A 17,358-nucleotide genomic window follows, 5' to 3' on the forward strand; every position below is an offset into this window, starting at 1 on the left:
GGTAACAGTGAAGCCATCAATAACAATAAAAGTAACTAGCTGCCTCAGCACACTAACAATCTAGCTATTGCCTCAGACAGTTATAATATTTCCAATTATCTTTGAAAGCACAGAGTATACATGCACAGTAGCAGCCATAAGGCTTTAAGACTTCCAGCTCCCTCAGACGATCCCATGCCAAAGGGCTTGCTACAGAGATGCCTTTTACCTATCAGAGATTTAAAAATCACTGCTGAGCTCTGGTCTGGCTGGCACTTTTTGTAGGGGGAAATTACATCACCCAAGTTTCAACATTTTCTGTCGTCACTTGATGGCAGGGAGAAATTGAGTATCTGGAGTGCCATAGAATGATAGACAAGATACTGAAGTTCCAAAAGCCTTCAGGGTACAAGTCATCATGTTTTTTTTTAAGCTAACCTCATAGGCTGGGGGGGGGGGAATATTACAAGGATCCCCTATCAGTCTTTGACTAGTTTCTGAAAACATACTCAAAAATTCAGTGCCATGATGCCTTAGAAGTATCCTAATCTTTTGTTCGTACAGAATAGATATTAACTGTCCCAGACATTTATAAATGCAATAAATATAAGAAAGAGGATTATCATTTAATAAGGCTCCAAAGGAAAAAAGTACCCTTGAACAAAATTAACCCAACCTTAGCTAGTCAAGAATACCATTTTTTACACTAAGGGATTTAAAGATTATGAGAGGATTTGAACCCATCTGTCACATTTGGCCTGGTTTCATTTTGTGAAGCTTTCTTAGTTAAACTTCACTAAAAAAGCTTGTCAACATATGCCTATATGACTATTTTTAGATGATCTCATTTTATATGCTGGCTTTGATGTACTGATTTTCTACAGGGAAAGATTTACAAGGAGAGGCATTAGGAACATTGACTCCGCTGAAGCTGCAAATTATTAATATAGCATGCTATGGCAAAAAGGCAAAATTAACATGCAAAATTGTAAGATAAACCCAAGATCATTTAGCAGGATCTTTTCCAAATACAGCTGTACTTGGCATCTAACAAAGTTGCTGTTTAACAAGATTTGAATTCTGCAAGGAGCAAAATATTGGAAGTCATCGGAGGGAAGTAATAGATATTTGAAACCATCTATCTGAGGTTTTTCTTAAGACATCTAGAACTATGCCATCAGAGTGCAGATATCCACGTCCTTCTCCTCCAAGGAGTTTACTGGAATACTGTAAAGGGAAGTGGAGCCTGAAATGTACTTGCTCCTGAGCAGGTAGAAGGTCCACATGAGTCCAGTTTCACCTCAGAGATGGTTGATAAAATTGCTCTCCACGTAAGAATGACAACCAACATTTACTGACTCCACATAAAGAACTAATTTAGATGCTTATCTACCTTTTTGTCTTTGTACGAGTTCAACACCATTAAGGGTAGAGCCTTGTTAAAGCCAGTTTTCAAAATGAAGTTTCAGTGTATCAGGTACTTCATATTTTGTAACTTTTCAATATCTCTGGCTGACACTTAACAGAACCTCAGCTGCTTGTGATTACAGATGTTAAGCACTGGAGAGTCAGCCACAAGATACATTTTGCTGACATCCAGCATACTCTCCAGCTGTTGTAAAAGGACACAACTATACTTTTAGGTGGAATTATAACAATCTGTTCTATTTTAAATTACTGTGTTTTTTGTCACCCCATTCCTGCATTCCATATATACTGGAAATGGTCTGACCTTATTACGTTAAAAGGTGTCTGACGTGGCAAAAATACTGCAGTTTTTTTCTTTTATACACAACAGGAAAAGGTGATGCTGCCTATACAATTGCTGTATCACTGAATAGCTGAAGGACTTGGAATTGTGAACATCTGCAGCAATTATTTTTAAGTATACATATTTTGCACTGTACCTGTAATCAGATCTCACTTCAGGAACAGGTAGCATCATTTACTTCTTTTGTAGTGTAACCCTTCTGCCCATCTAAGTAGGCAGCAACAAGGGCCGGGTTCTGTATCTAGGGGTTCCGTTTCAATAACGCAATGCAAAACCGGCTCGAGCCCCCACCCAGTGACCTGGGACAATTACATACCACCCCCCTGGGTACCTCTAAGAGGCAATACTTCCCCTCTCGCAAGCACGGAGTCTGAGTGTAGCAGAAAATGTTTAATAACATGAGGTAAACGACATCAGCATAAAATTGGAAAAACACCACGAACAGGATTCATAACACAAACCATGAGCAAAACCCACCCCCGCAAATTGGGCTGTGTCCTTTCCCTTTGGTTCTTGAATCCAGCAACCCAAAAATCACCCAGAGTCCCCAAAGTCCAACACCCCCAAAGTCTCTTGGGTCCAGCAACCACCCAAAGTCCCAAAAGTCCAACAACCCCCAAAGTCTCTGTCCCTGGTCAGTGCAGCCCCAGAGTAAAAGGGGGGGGGCACACAGGGTGTTAAGGGGCACCTTACGTGAGCCAAGGCTGGCCAGCCGTCTGTTTTCTCCATGGGGGTTCCGCCGCAGCCTTCACCACGAGCCAGTCCACTTTCCTGCCATCCCACGAACTGCTCCGCTCTACAAGCCGCTCCGCTCCACTCCGCTCTGCTCACCGACCTGTGAGCCGTTCCAGCCGTCCCCGCAAACAGCTCCGCTCGCCGTTCCTTGGGCCACTCCAACCGGCCCCGCAAGGCTCCACGCCGCTCGCTGCTCCTCCAGTCGTCCCCACAAATTGCTCCGCCAGCTGCTGAGCAATATAGCTTCAGGCTCCCCCACTAGTTAACACAGCACTCAGTGATCTCAGCTCTTAATAACTGTAGCTCTTTTGTGATTTCAGCTCTTAGCGATTTCAGCTCATAGTATAGTAGGGGAGCCCCAGTGCTGGTGCACCATTGGCCCAAAGTGAATTCAGCTCAGCAGCCTGTAACTAGACTCCTAAGGGAATCAAAGTTAGCTCTGACATTCAACAGTGGAGAGAGGAGGTGGTGCAGTTGGTGTTTCAAACCCTCAGAAGGGGCCCATACCATCAGGTACAAATGCCTGTCCCCATCCTCTCTCAATTCACTGGGTTTTGTAACCCATGCCCCTTGTCAAGCAAGTGCTACTTAGGTAAGGGTGAAGGACTCACTCAGTCCTTCTGTCATACAACAGTTCCACTGGCCTTGATTCACAGAATCAGGGTAACAAAACTTTATTCTTCCTGCCCCAATAATAGAGAAACTGGGGATCCCACACCAGCCAAAGTAACCACTTTCAGTTGCTGTTGTTTTATGCCAGGCGAGTGGGTGTGCCTATGCAAACAAGATCAGCCCCTGGAGTTCTTTTCCACACTCGCCATAATTCACCACCAGATGTCAGGGTAGAGCTCATCCTGACTCTGCTTACATCAGTAAACAAGTGACTTGATTAGAATGCTAAGCCAGCTCCAGCTCAATGTTTTAACCATTAGAGGTATTTCTTCCTGATTATGGCTCTAAATATTGGCTCTTGGTTTACAGTGTGTTGCTGTAGGTATTATTTTTAAAATGTATTATACATTGAGAGACTTTTCTAACTTAGTTGTGTATAGAGTTACTCTGCACAAATGCTTCATTTCAGCATTTAAATCCCCAAATATTTGCACCGTTTTCCATTGCACAAACATGTATTTTTCAATAAAGGAAAACAATGTGTTTTTTTCTCATCCATCCAACAAGAATTGTCAGTTTTCTCAACTACTTTTTTCTTCTTAACAAATCTCTATGAATCACAGTGACTAAAAACAGATGACTATAGGATTGGTAGCTTTGTTTTTGTTATAAACTATTTAATATCAACAAGTAATTAACATTTTGGAGAATGGAAGTCCCAGTTAAGACCTCATAATACCATCCTGAGAAATCCAAGCTCCTCCAGAGAAACCAGGGAAGACCAAACTTGGTCTTTCAGATATTTTTAAAATAGAACACAAGCAGAATTAAAGGTACAATTTAAAAAAAATCCTTTGCTGGTCATGTTAAGTACTTTGCCCTTCAAGAACCTAAATATCTTTTTAGTACATAGTATGTATAATCTGCAAATGGTATTGTAATTGAGAGTTTCCGAGATCAAAGTAGTTAAAAAGAATCAGTGGGCAAGTGATCCTGTGGGCAAGAGTATAAACAAAGCAGATGAAGTAAATAAATCTGGCTTCTAAAGCATGAGTACAAAGTTGTAAGAAAAATAATTCAAATGTGTCACTACTGTGTATTTGGTTTTTCCAAAGTTGATTCAACCAAGAGAAACTTGGATGATGGTAATTATTAGGAGATTAGTCAGGTAGATTATTACTGGGTAAAAATCAATTATGGACTTGCCTATATGGAGTCAGCATATTTTCCAGTAAATTACATCCCAATACACTGATGTGCATGCAAAAAAGAATTTACAAATATCTGAACTAACGCATGATGGATGGTGAAGGAAAAACTAGAAAAGCTAGGGTTTTTTTTGTGATGTAATCAACGTTTCTAGAATTTACCAAAAACGTTGTGTGACATTTTCACAATGCCTCTACAAATGCATCTGGCATTCATTTTCACCACCTACACCCTACTTTGCTCATATGAGCAAACAATGAGCTCTGCAAAATGAGAAAGTGCATTGGTTGATACCTGTCAAAAATTGGGCCTATGGTGGTAAGGCGTAAATTTAAATTCTGTGGGAAAAAGTGTTTCAACCCCTACATTTAGCATTCATGCTAATCTTTCCACAGGAAGGATGAAATTAAAAGATTAATGACTCCTCCCCTCCTTCCCCTGAAATTCTGTTCCAGTTGGGATTCAAGATTTCAGGTCTCTGTTCTGGGTTATGGTTAAAGGTCTTCTCTAACAAATGGGAAAGAGGGGTTCAGAAATTATTCTAAAAAGATCTACAGTTAGAAAGTCAGGACTATGTTCTTCAAATTTTCTATTATCTTCTCTAGTCTGGTGCTGTTTGTGACAGTGCACCCCCCTAAGGCTTTATGGAAATATGCTTATGAATGTAAATATGACATAACTGGAATATGTTTTATGCTACATATGCCATGTAACATATCTCTGTAAAGGTTATGATCTACTGAATCTATTCATCCTATTTGTATGCATGTATCATTTTTGTATTGGAAGTTATGAATATTGGCTGTGTACTTGCTTGATTTTTAAGTAGCCTTATGTGACGAACTGGGACTGTTCTTACTGTGGTCTTTGAATGCTGACAGGGGAGTGTGGCTAGGATAGTCTGCATTGGGGGAGGGGAGACTGACCGAGGGAGAATACCTGAGCATGTAACATCAGAACCCAGGAAGGGGTTAGAGGCCAGGTGACACCTTTGCCCGGGAAACTGAACAAAGGCTAGAGAGAGAGTGTCAGGAGCTGGCTGGTGGAATGGCTGGGAGGCAGACAGGGCTCTGACCTCCCAAGGGGGCTGTGGGGCCCTGGGACCCCAAGATGGACCTAACTGGGGGGGATCCTGTTGTCTGTGCCTGCAAGACCTGTCTTGGACTGTGTTCCTGTCGTCTAAATAAACCTGCTTTACTGGCTGGCTGAGGGTCATGGTGAATCGCAGGAAGCCGGGGGTGCAGGGCCTTGTGTCCCCCCACACTCCGTGACACCTTAGTAAAGCATTTGGTCAGCTTCTTGAGAAAGGAATGTGCAAATTAAGTGCCCAATCAAGAAACACTTAACGAACAATGGATCTTGGAAGGCTCCAATCCACATAAGAAGTGTTCCTGGAGACATTCAAGATAGCATGTGGGCAATGGCTGCTGCCTGTAAAAATTGAGTCATGCATGGACATGTGACTTGCCCATGTGACTTCAAAACTCCATCTTGGAGCTTGACTTTGCATAGGGGAGAGGAGGGAGTTTCCACACACAAGAGAAAGTCTATTTAAGCCCGTGGGAGACCCCTCCATTTTGTCTTCAGATGGCTCAAGAGACAGCAGCTCCACCCCAAAGGATACCTGAAAGAAACTGGAGCAAAGGACAGTAACCACAGGGGGTATGAGTGATTGCTGAACCCAGACTAGAAGGAGACTAGTCTGTAAAAGGAAACTTACTGGAACACCTCTGAGGGTGAGGTTTTATCTGTATTCAGTTTTCTTAATGTATTAGGCATAGACTTGCGTGTTTTATTTTATTTTACTTGGTAATTCACTTTGTTCTGTCTGTTACTACTTGGAACCACTTAAATCCTACTTTCTGTATTTAATAAAGTCACTTTTTACTTATTATTTAACCCAGAGTATGCACTGATACTGGGGGGAGGGGAAGGGCAAACAGCTGTGCATATCTCTCTATCAGTGTTATAGAAGGCGAACAATTTATGAGTTTACCCTGTCTAAGCTCTATACAGGGTAAAATGGATTTATTTGGGGTTTGGACCCCATTGGGAGTTGGGCATCTGAGTGTTAAAGACAGGAACACTTCTTAAACTGCTTTCAGTTAAGCTTGCAGTTTGTGGGACATGGTTCAGACCTGGATGTGTTTGTGGATGGCAAGTGTGTCTGGCACAGCCAGGCAGGGCTCTGGAGTCCCAAGCTGGCAGGTAAAGCAGGGGCAGAAGTAGTCTTGGCACATCAGTTGGCAGCCCCAAGGGGATTTCTGTGATCCAACCCGTCACACTGTTGATAGATGTAGCCACTTCTTCCTAACTATTCTTTTTTGTGAGAGACTAGACATAAGAGGAATAGATATTGAAAGGAAGGATGGTCCAGTGGGGCGCTTGCCTGGATCTCTGCCACAGGGTTCCTGTGTGACTTTGTGCAAGTCACTTAGCGGCAGAGATGCTATCTGTAAAATGAGGAATAACAGGACGTTCCCAATCTTGCCAGGGTGCTGTGAATGTGTGTTGCTCAGACACTATGGTAACAGAAACCATATACTTGAGACAGACAGAGGACCTACAATGAAACAGTCCAGAGAGGAAAACAATCTAGGAATCGGGGTGGTAGTTCAGAAGCTGCTCATTAAGAATTCTCTCTCACACTATGAAGAGTCCTTCTCCAATAACCTCTGGGGTTATTTTAATGTGTTTTCTCTAAAAATTTCTTCTGCATTATTATGTGCTAGAACCTCCTCATCACTACCTATGTGACAAAACATTTATTGCAGAGGTTTTTGGGCAGCTAGCACCTCCTGAGTTTGTGGTTCTATTGCTTCACTGGCTACTCTATCAGGCTACGTAAGAAATACCAACAAATCAGTTTAGGTAGACCTGTCACAATGGACATGAAGTTATTTATGTTGAAATAGATAGATAGTACATCTGGTAGAGGAGAATAAAGGGATTAAAGTCAGCAGAAGCAGGTTAACTTTGAATCAAGAACATATGAATAACAGAATCCTGAAACTGTGACCAGCTATTGATTAACACGGAACATGTGAATACCTCCAAATTCCTACTGCAGCCTGATCTAAGACACCCACATTTTATTTATAATAATTTATATACTAATTAAACCTCCTACAGTAGCAGCAAGGGCCAAATATTCAAGAAGCCATGGAAATAAAAAAAATCCAAATTAATTTCCCCAATTATGTCCATCTAAACTAAGACAGCTAAAAAAACTGAAAAGCCTAAACAGTATTTGCTTACTGACATGATACAACAGAAACAATATAGAATATATGTTAAATAGCTTTGTTCATAAAGGATGGCAAGTTGCTGCAGGCAAGGATATTTTTGTGTGAATCTTCCATATCTATGCTTTTTAAAAAACAAAACAAAAGGGGTATTCAAAATTGTAGTACACAACCCTGTGTGAAAATGTGCAAACTATTCATTTCCTTACTGAAATGAAGATGGAGGAAAAATATGATCAGGAAGTTTGCTATTTCTTCAATGACTAACAGACTGCATTTTAATGGCATCTGTAAAAGCAGTTTTCATTAATGTATTTTGTTTAGCATTTAAATTATTCTGCACAAACATTCTTGATTAGTATTATGCAAGTAGTAAATAGTTATTAAGATTATGTTATTTTTACATTATGTATTATTTACTAATGATGCCATCAAAATACATTTGGGTTTGTAGAAATATATGGTATATTTTTAACACACACACACACACACACACACACACACACACAGAATGAAACCAGTCCATACAAAATCTGCCACACAAAATTGTAATATACACAAAAATGCATACAGTGTTCCTAATTCTGCAACTGCATCATTATGGGTAGATCCTTATGTCCAGGCAAAGTCCCAGTGATATCAACAGGGCTCTGCACAGGTGCAAGGGTCCATCCTTATAGATTCAACTCTAGGATCAGGGTCTTAAAATATTTGTATATTGGTAGACACGTACATACACCCCCCCAACTATTTTAATACTGAAACAAATAAGGTCCCCTTTTATTTGATTCCTTGTTTGTGCAGTAGCATCATTAATGATGTCAGACTAAGTATATCAATTAATAACTGTTGAAACAAGCAGAGTTTTTTGGATAGCTTACAAAAAAGATGATAGATGGTTTTGATAAGAAAAACTGGGAGATAAGAGGACTGGATATAAAACATTCCTTTAAACTCAAATAATATCCTCAGGACATATCCTCAACTCCCCGGACTAGAATTATGGTTTCAGAGGGTAAAGGTTAGGGTTCCAGAGGGTAGGACTCCCTGGGCTAGATACATGATGCACATTGATAGCTATTTTTGAAAGTTAGCTTCTGTGTATCAGCATGTAAATGCTGTACCCAGTTTCCCAAAATTCTTCTTTCCACCTCCTCCCCTGAGCACGCCCCATCTCCGCTCCTCCCCCTCTCTCCCAGCACCTCCTGCACGCCACGGAACAGCTGTTCCCTGGTATGCAGGAAGTGCTGGGAGGAAGGGAGAGGAGTGGGGGGGGGAGGAGTTGATCGGGGGGCCAGCAGACCCTCTGGAGTAGCCTTGTGGGCCCCCAGGTGTCCATGGACCCCAGTTTGAGAAACACTGTATTTGAAATGGAGTGCCTTACCAACTGGATTAAGAAAAGAAGCTAGTAAATAATAACAAACATTAAAAAATAAACAATAAATAAACCCTGTTTGAACTATCAAGATGTGCAAATGCCAGAACTGAAGAACCACATGATTGCATTGCTATAAACTCATGTCTTCTGTCACCTCATCACCTCTCTACTCTTGGCTACCCTCTCTTGTCATGTCACATCTAAAATTTAGACTGTGCTGTCCTCAGGACAGGATCCATGCCTTTCTATTTTGTTTAGGAAAATGCTTAGCACATTTCTGGTAATATAAAATAAATAAAATATAACAATAATAATTAATAATAATAAGCAAACAACAGTAACAATGTCAAATTTGGGGCTTACAGTTTAGGAACAGTTGCATTATTACTGCAGAAGGTAGCACAGATAGACTGATCTGAACTTCGCTACAAGATAACAAAATTTGGAGATACATTACAAAAGTAAGAGTAGATCAATCAATCAACAACAGTATGTTAAAAAGGACAAAACCATCATTAGCAAAATAGCTGTTCTTCCAGCTATGTGGTATTCAACCCTTGAATTGGGGCATTTCCTTGATTTTAGTTGAAGAAATGTGTTACTGAGTCACTTCATAACTTTGAGGCCGAACTTTAAATTTTCCAACACAACCACTAGCTACTTAAAGGAATTTCAAGACTGAAGGAAAGCTGATCCATTTTTAACATTAGTTGCAACATAGAAAGAAATGTGAATATACCTGCTTCATCATAGGATACAGTCAATTTTTCCAGCATTTCTCGGTCAATTGACAGAATTTGCTGTTCCAGGATGGTTTGGTAAGACAACACACTATTCTCTTTGTCTTTCTCATAGTCTTGAAGATGTTGTTTCAGGACTTCAGGCAGGCGGGACTTCACATATTCTGCTGCTGACTATACAGAAAAGAACCAAATGCGTCAATTAGCTCTTAGTGCAACTTCTTCTGGACAGCTTTATCTACATTCCTCCTAACCTCTCCCCCCTTCCCCACACACAATCTTTTTAAATTTAAGAGTTAATGTTCCTCCAATATATTTCTTCACACTGCAAACTCTTTTTATAAAAAAAAAAAAAAGGAAATTACTTAAGATAACATTCACACTTAGCACTGCCATCCCCCAAAATTGCCAAAACCATGACTCAGGCCCCTAAAAATCATGGTGTTTTTAATATTAAAAAATCATGGGGTTTGGTCTGTCTTCTGATTTTTGAGCTCCCCCTGCCAACCCCCAATGTGAAAGTGAACACTATTGTTGCTAACTTCCAGAAATTTATTGCGAGTAATGTGATTTTGGCATCCGCTGCTGGAGCTGTTGCTTGAGAATCCAACTGAGATCAGGATTCCACGGTGCTAGGCACTACATACATAGTAAGAGAGAGTCTCTGATCCAAAGAACTTAAAATCTTGTGCAAAGCACAGCGGTGAGTTTGTGGCATAAGGCATGTCTACACACCAAAGAAACCCCTATGTCTGGCCATGCCAGCCGACGAGGGCTTCCGGGGCTGATTCATTGCTGTGTGTCCTTTTGAACTCAGGCTGGCACCCGGGCTCAAGGACCCAGTGAGATTGGAGGGCCCAGACCTTGGTCTCCAGCCCGAGCCCAGACACATACACAGCAAAGAAACAGCCCCGTAGCCAGAGCCTCACAAACCCAAGTCAGCTGGCATGGGCTAGCCACAGGTTTTTCTTTGCTGTGTGGACATACACATAGGGGCTGGAATTGGGACCCACCAAACTAATCACCTATAAGGGCCATCAAACATAGATTAGATTATAACAATTTTTAACCTCTACTATTTGGGTAATCTTCAGGGCGTGAACCTGGGGACTTGGGAAGTAAAAGCATGAGTCTCTACTACCTGAACTACAGAACCGGGTCTACCAGCCTGACTGCAGCAGCAATCATAAATCTTTGTATGTACTCTAGCCACCAGAGGATGACACAGAGCCACACCGTATTAATGTGGATTTCTAAATCACATAATTTGGCATGCTCCTTCCAAAAGGTAGTGGCCTATATTATCTGTGCATATAGATTTAGTTCCTGGACCATCTTTTTATTCTGTGTTTGTACAGTACCTAATACAATGTGGTATTGGTCAGTGGCTGGAGCTCCTAGGTGCTAAAGTAATGCAATCAAATCAATCAATCAATGGCAAATTTCAACCTTAACCATGGACTAGCTACGACTCAGCCATAATCAGAGCCTGAAAACACTATATTTAAATGATGCACCTTGCACAAAGACTAGTCTGAATACAATAAGGTTGGAATTAAGTATAACACTTTTCTCTGTACTTTTCACGTCCATTAGTGTAACTGGGAGTCACACACATTCGTTGATGGAATGGCCCCTAGAGAATTGTAGTGAATTAGAGAGATACTGAAGTGACTTGATTCAGCTCTAGTTGAGGCATATTTAAATTCATCAGCATGAAGTTTATGGTGTAACATTTGGGTTCAGTAATTCAGTTACCCATGCTTGACCAGTCATTTACAACAATAGCTAAATTTGCTAATGTACATAGGCGCGCACACACACACAAAATATTACATCACACAATGAGTAGGTAGCATCTTATGTGAACTTAAAAGCACCCGTCAAATCATACAAAGCAACCACTTTTCCCACTGTTAAAATGCACTCAGCTCTGGGAAGGAAGGTAGAAGCACACAGGAACACTACACAGCAAAAAACATAAAAGAATACCACAGTATGCCCAATAAATGCCAGAAAGAAGCAAATTAACACATGGTGGCATGGTTGTACCAAATTAGAGGGTTTTGAGCTAAAATTTAACCGGCAATCGATAATGACCGAATGTATGTCCACATCACTGAAATCACTGTCAGTATTAAACTAATAGGTACTCTTATCATTAGTATCAGTTACTCTCTTACTATTAGAGGTGGTTCCTTCAGATGAAGGATGAGATACTTTGTTGAGTCAGTGTGGGGGAAGGCTGCTCTGATACTGTCTTCCATAGAGAAATACAGGATAGCTTTCTCTTTTCCAGTGCTGGAACCTTTCATGAACACCACTCAAACAGAAAATCCTTCTCCTCTCTAGGCATGAGATTTTTGCTCCTGTCATACCAACAGGGCTGGAAAGGAAAGATGTGGCAAAGGCCATTGCTGAGTGCTTGGGCTTCCCTGCTAGTATCAAAAAAGATGGAAATATTTCAGGCCCAAGACTGATCAGAAGTTACCTCTTTAGTTCTGCACATACACACTTCCCAGGTTTATAGTTAGTATTCCTAAGTCAGTTGGTGATTAAATTACACCTTAAAATATCATTGTAGTTGTGTTCAATTTGTCTGCAACCTGGCAGTGCAGAACAAATACAGTGGAACCCCGCTATAACGCGATCATTGGGGTCCAAAAAATTCAATCGCGGTAAATGCGGGGTCGCGTTATAGCGGGGTTCCACTGTACTTGTGTTCAGTTTGCAGCAGAGTGTGCGCCCTGGCTAGCGGGAGGAAGGGAGCGGGGGGGAGAGAGAGAAGGGGGGCGGCCAGCAGGGCCGGCTTTAGGCCGATTGGCCCCGGCGGCGGTCGTCTTCGGGGGCCCCGCTCCCCTGGCCAGAGCGCCGGCCGGAGCGCAGCAGCCCCGCAGCCCCGCGACGCCGGCCGAAGCGCTGGCCGGAGCGCGGCAGCCCCACCCCGCGACCCCGGCCAGACCGTGGCAGCCCCGCTCTCCTGGCCGGACCGCGGCAGCCCCGCAGCCCCGCCCCGCTCTCCCGGCCGGACCGCCCGCTGCAGCTGCCGGGGCGGGCTGGAGCCGGCCCTGCTGGGGACAGAGGTGAGAACCGCAGGGGCCCGCAGGGGCTGCAGGGAGAGTCGCTCCTGCTGCAGCCGCCGGGGCATAGATCCCAAACGCCCCGCGCCCGCCGGACTCGCCCCATGCCCGCTGCAGCCGCCGGGGCCAAACTCGCCCCGCGTTATAACTGAATTCGCATTATCGCGGGGCGCGTTGTAGCGAGGTTCCCCTGTAACATTATTCCATAAAATGTAAAAGAACTCACTCCATGAGTACAACATACCTCATGCTAGGTTTTAATAGTCATTTTCTCATAGCACTGGAAAGCCAAAAGATACACCATAAAGTAATTAGCCTCTCCCTATCTTGGTGTCAAGTTCAGACATTTACATTTAATTCTTCTTTGAAAACAGTTTATGCTTTCTATAAGGATATTTTTGTATTATCCTACTGAGACAATTCTAAAATGAAGGATACAAATAACAGAACTTTGGCCAGAAAACCCTCCTTACAACATAAATTTACTATGTAATGTATGTATATTTCTCATCAGGATGATTATACAGCCCCTTCAAAACTTGCCAAGTTGAGATCAGCCATTTCAGTACATGTCATTATAATCTGAAGATAACATAATACTTCAACATTCACTCTTAAACTGGGTACATTTTTGAAAGGTACAGAAAAAAATTATGTGATTTATATTTCCAAACAGATCTCAGGAAACCACTGTCATACTGAGGTATTATACTTACCAGGGAAGAAATTAGACAATTCTTTAACCTTCTGAAGCCAAGAAAGGCAGACAGACACCACTTGGTTATTTAAACAAGCGATGACATGCACACATGAAAGACTACTTATAGGATGACCTGAAAACAAAATCTGAAGGGGAGACTAAAGTAGAAATTGAAACACTGTTGAAAAAAATCTGTTCAGTCTTTCATGTACAATACATTTTTCTTAAAGAAGAAGAAAAAACACATGCAAATCTTGCAGCCCTTACATATTACATCTATGGTAGACATAAAAAAAATTAAATAATTAAGACGTCTGATAGATAATCTCTACAGGTTTCAAAAACTAAAATAAGTACTATGACCAGACTAAAAAATTATTTTGATGGTTATCGGCGATTAGCATGGTATAGAACAGAATAGTATTTAACTATGATAAACATGATTCCCCATGAAAAAAATCGAAAAAGGTCTTAGGGCTGTTTTTCCTAAAGTCAATTCTGGAATCTGAATTTTTCAAATTCTTTTGATTTCATTAAATCACATTTCCTACTCATTATAAAAACAATTGAAATATGGTAATTTGAGCAAAGAAATATCTTCATGCTTCATTGAACTGAATAGGACAAATAATTTTTCCCCAAGCTCTACTGAAAAGGCAGCATTTTATTTATTTTTAATAAGGGGGGGGGGGAAAGGAGTGGCTTTCTCAATGGCATAACAACAACACTTTGTGCTACCTTCTGGGAGACTATAGATCAGGAATGGCGTTAGGCTTCTACAGAACACCGGTCTTGAATATGACGGAAGCTCAGTGTTTGCCTTTTAAGCATAGGAAAGTGCCAACTGCACCCTCCCATGACAACCAGCAGCAGAAGAGTTCCAGCTCAAAAGAAAATATATCAATCAACTACCATTTTAGCTAGAGGACTGCATGATAGCAAAGGGAGTAAGATGAATCCAGGGTACAGCAGTGAAAAGAGAAGAAATAATATTTAAAAAATAATGGGAAATAAGGCTGAATTATGTGCAAAATAATTTAGATCAGATCTGCAGGTTCTTCTACTATGTATATAATTTAAACCCAAGAGAGGTTAACACAAGCCTCCTGAAACTTTGTCAGCACCTTGCTGTTGCATGCAAGGGTATTTCAGAGGGCTACTATTCTGTCATACTTTTAGCACAGTCAAGGTTTCATTGCCCTTGCAGGAAGCTGGATGTACATGACAATCTGGCAGCAGTAACAGCAGCAGCACATACTTTAATTTACTTCTGTCTACCTTGAAATTCATCTTTGTTACAGTAGCATATCATTAAACTTCTGACAACTGCTCTTTGGCTCCAGGCTCCTTGGAAAAACAATGTCAGGATGCATATACTTGCTCAGTAGGGAGGAACTGCAAGGTATTCAATTACAGAACATTAAAATCTGGGTTGGGTTACAGCCTGTTACACTGTGACAGGCAAGCCTTTAGTTGAATTTTTGCTAGTACTGACAACAGCACTATGTGCAATTTTATGCTTAAGTCCTTATTAAAAGAAGGGAGGGGTTATTTTCAGTCACTGAAGAGTTAAAAATGTGAGAGAATATGGTGCTTATGAAATTGAGGGAGTATTAAATACTACTAACTAAAACCAGGCACAGTATGGGTAGGAACTGTGTAAAGTTCCATACAGACAGTTCCGCTAATGCACTTTAATCCTGATCAGACACACCCCTATTTATCTAGTCCTGGGTAAAGAGACCAGACAAGACAAGACAGACTCTTCTGATGGTTCTGTGACATAGGCAAGTCTATAAGACTATGATGCAACCAAAAACACATTTCCATTTGTATTATGATTTGAACTCAGGTCTCTAGAAAAAGGCCAGTGCAGAATCCAGTTCACCCCTACTAGACTCCTTCAAAACTGGTTTCCCTTCTCTCTGTGTACTGTAGTCCTAGATATTGTGGTTTGTAAAAAAGGAACAAACTTCCTTGTCACCAGAAAATGTTAAAATTCAGTCCTACAGTTCCAAATGACTTAAGTGGGAGTCTATGCACACATCCGAAACAAAACTAGACCTTGCAACAGAAAAGAATGCTTCCAGTAGCTTGCCTTGATTCAAATAAATGCATCCATAATAAACTAAATACTTTCTAATCCTGCTTGTGTGTAACATGACAGGTTTTAATTAGTCATACTGTGAGTGAAATGCAATAAATATTCAAGTTCTTGTGGGTTTTGCTAAAACAACTCTCGAGCAACTTTACAGATTTTGCCTGTATCCTGACAGAGGCATTAAGGCTTGATCTTGAGGGAAGCTCAGGTTGTTCAGTGATACAGCTGCACAAGTAGATATATACTGGATTTATAGACTCTTCTAGTACGTTCCTGTACAATCTAAGGGTATAGATAAGGTGAAATAACATTCCGCACTGCAAGTGAGCTGTGAAAGGTAACAAGTCTTTGGTTTCTTTTGAAGCATGTGACATACAATACTAAACAATTTATTTCACCATTATCTATGAAACATGACAGATTCCTTTCCTAGATCTATAAAATGGTTGGAAGCCACTGGGCATAGGTAAACAATGGTAGTCTTCTTCACAGACAACTTTCCATTCTATATCTACTCTCTACAGTCCACAGTTTATAGCATCTTCACTTCTCATTTAATAGAAAGCTAGAGAAACAAGAAAAATTATGATCTAAAAGAGCCCTGGGATGAGACCTTGTGATTTGTTTGTTTGAAGTGGCGGAAGATACACCTCTATCAGAACAATCCTGTAAAGGTCAAATCCTCTATCAGAGCACACATAGCCTGAGAAAACGGTGGACTCAGGAAACCTGCAATACCTAGCACTTTGATTAATAAAGCCTCGATTCTCTCTGTTACATGGATCTGTTTAATTCTGTCCTCAAAACATATAGATGTCTTGACCCTATTTTGACTGCCCCCATGACATTCAACATTGTGACATGAGTTTAGGAAATTCTTATGAATTGGACTGAGCAAGGTGTTGAATTCTGGTAACTTCCTGGTAATATATTTTGGAGAAATCCACTAACTCCTTCCTCAAACAGATCACTGCTTCAAAGGAATGACTGAGAAATGTAGATTAATGACTCATTTCTAGGCTTATCTATATTAATCCATTATTTGCTTAGGGGGAGAGGATGTTTCTATCCATTTACTTCCAATACTCGAAAATGCAACAGCTTGAATTCTCACTGGGTTTACCTCCATTCCTAAATGCCCCTACTCCAATTCACTCAAAAAGTACCTAACTGATTTTAAAGGGGTGTGTGTGTGTATTAGTATAACTTATTTTTTTTAAATCATGCAATAAAGAAAGCAGAGGTTATTCACAAAATCATATATTTTCCCTCCATTCACTTTGAATAAACCTGCATTAAAATCATATTAGGAAATGTCTCACTCTGTAATAACCTGAATCCCAAGAGTAATTAGCATCCCTCAGCTACAGTTTTTTCCATGTCATGTCTGTTTACTTGATGAAGAATCTATATTTAAACTGAAAGTGCTTGAAAATCCATACTAAGGCTATGTCTACACTAGGAGATCTTAAAGTGGCACAGTTGTACTGATGCAGCTGCGCCATTGTACGATCTCTTGTGTAGCCGCTATGTGCCGATGCGAGACAGCTCTCTCATCGACATAATTAAACCACTCCCAACGAGCTATGTTGGCGGGAGAAGCTCTTCCATTGACATAGCATTGTGCACACTTCCATTTAAGTCGGCAAAACTTATGTCAGTCAGGGGAGTGTTTCTTTCATACCCCTGAGCAACATAAGGTTTGCCAACATAAGTGGTAGAGTAGACATGGCCTAACCCATTGCTGAAAATTGGTCTCCTTTTCTGTAGTGTGACTGTTTGGGAGTCTCATTGGACATGTATAAGTG

General features: G+C 41.0%; 1 protein-coding gene across 1 annotated transcript in view; it reads right to left on the bottom strand.

Annotated features, from left to right (window-relative positions):
- Positions 1-17,358, bottom strand: part of PPM1L (protein phosphatase, Mg2+/Mn2+ dependent 1L) — a 188,036-nt gene that overhangs the window by 47,374 nt on the left and 123,304 nt on the right. Inside the window, exon 2 of the mRNA XM_065410522.1 lies at positions 9,669-9,843. Coding sequence (XP_065266594.1) covers positions 9,669-9,843 — 175 coding nt within the window. The remainder of the gene's footprint in view (positions 1-9,668; positions 9,844-17,358) is intronic.

Source organism: Emys orbicularis, chromosome 9 (assembly GCF_028017835.1).
Source record: "Emys orbicularis isolate rEmyOrb1 chromosome 9, rEmyOrb1.hap1, whole genome shotgun sequence".
Classification (NCBI taxonomy): Eukaryota; Metazoa; Chordata; order Testudines; family Emydidae; genus Emys; species Emys orbicularis.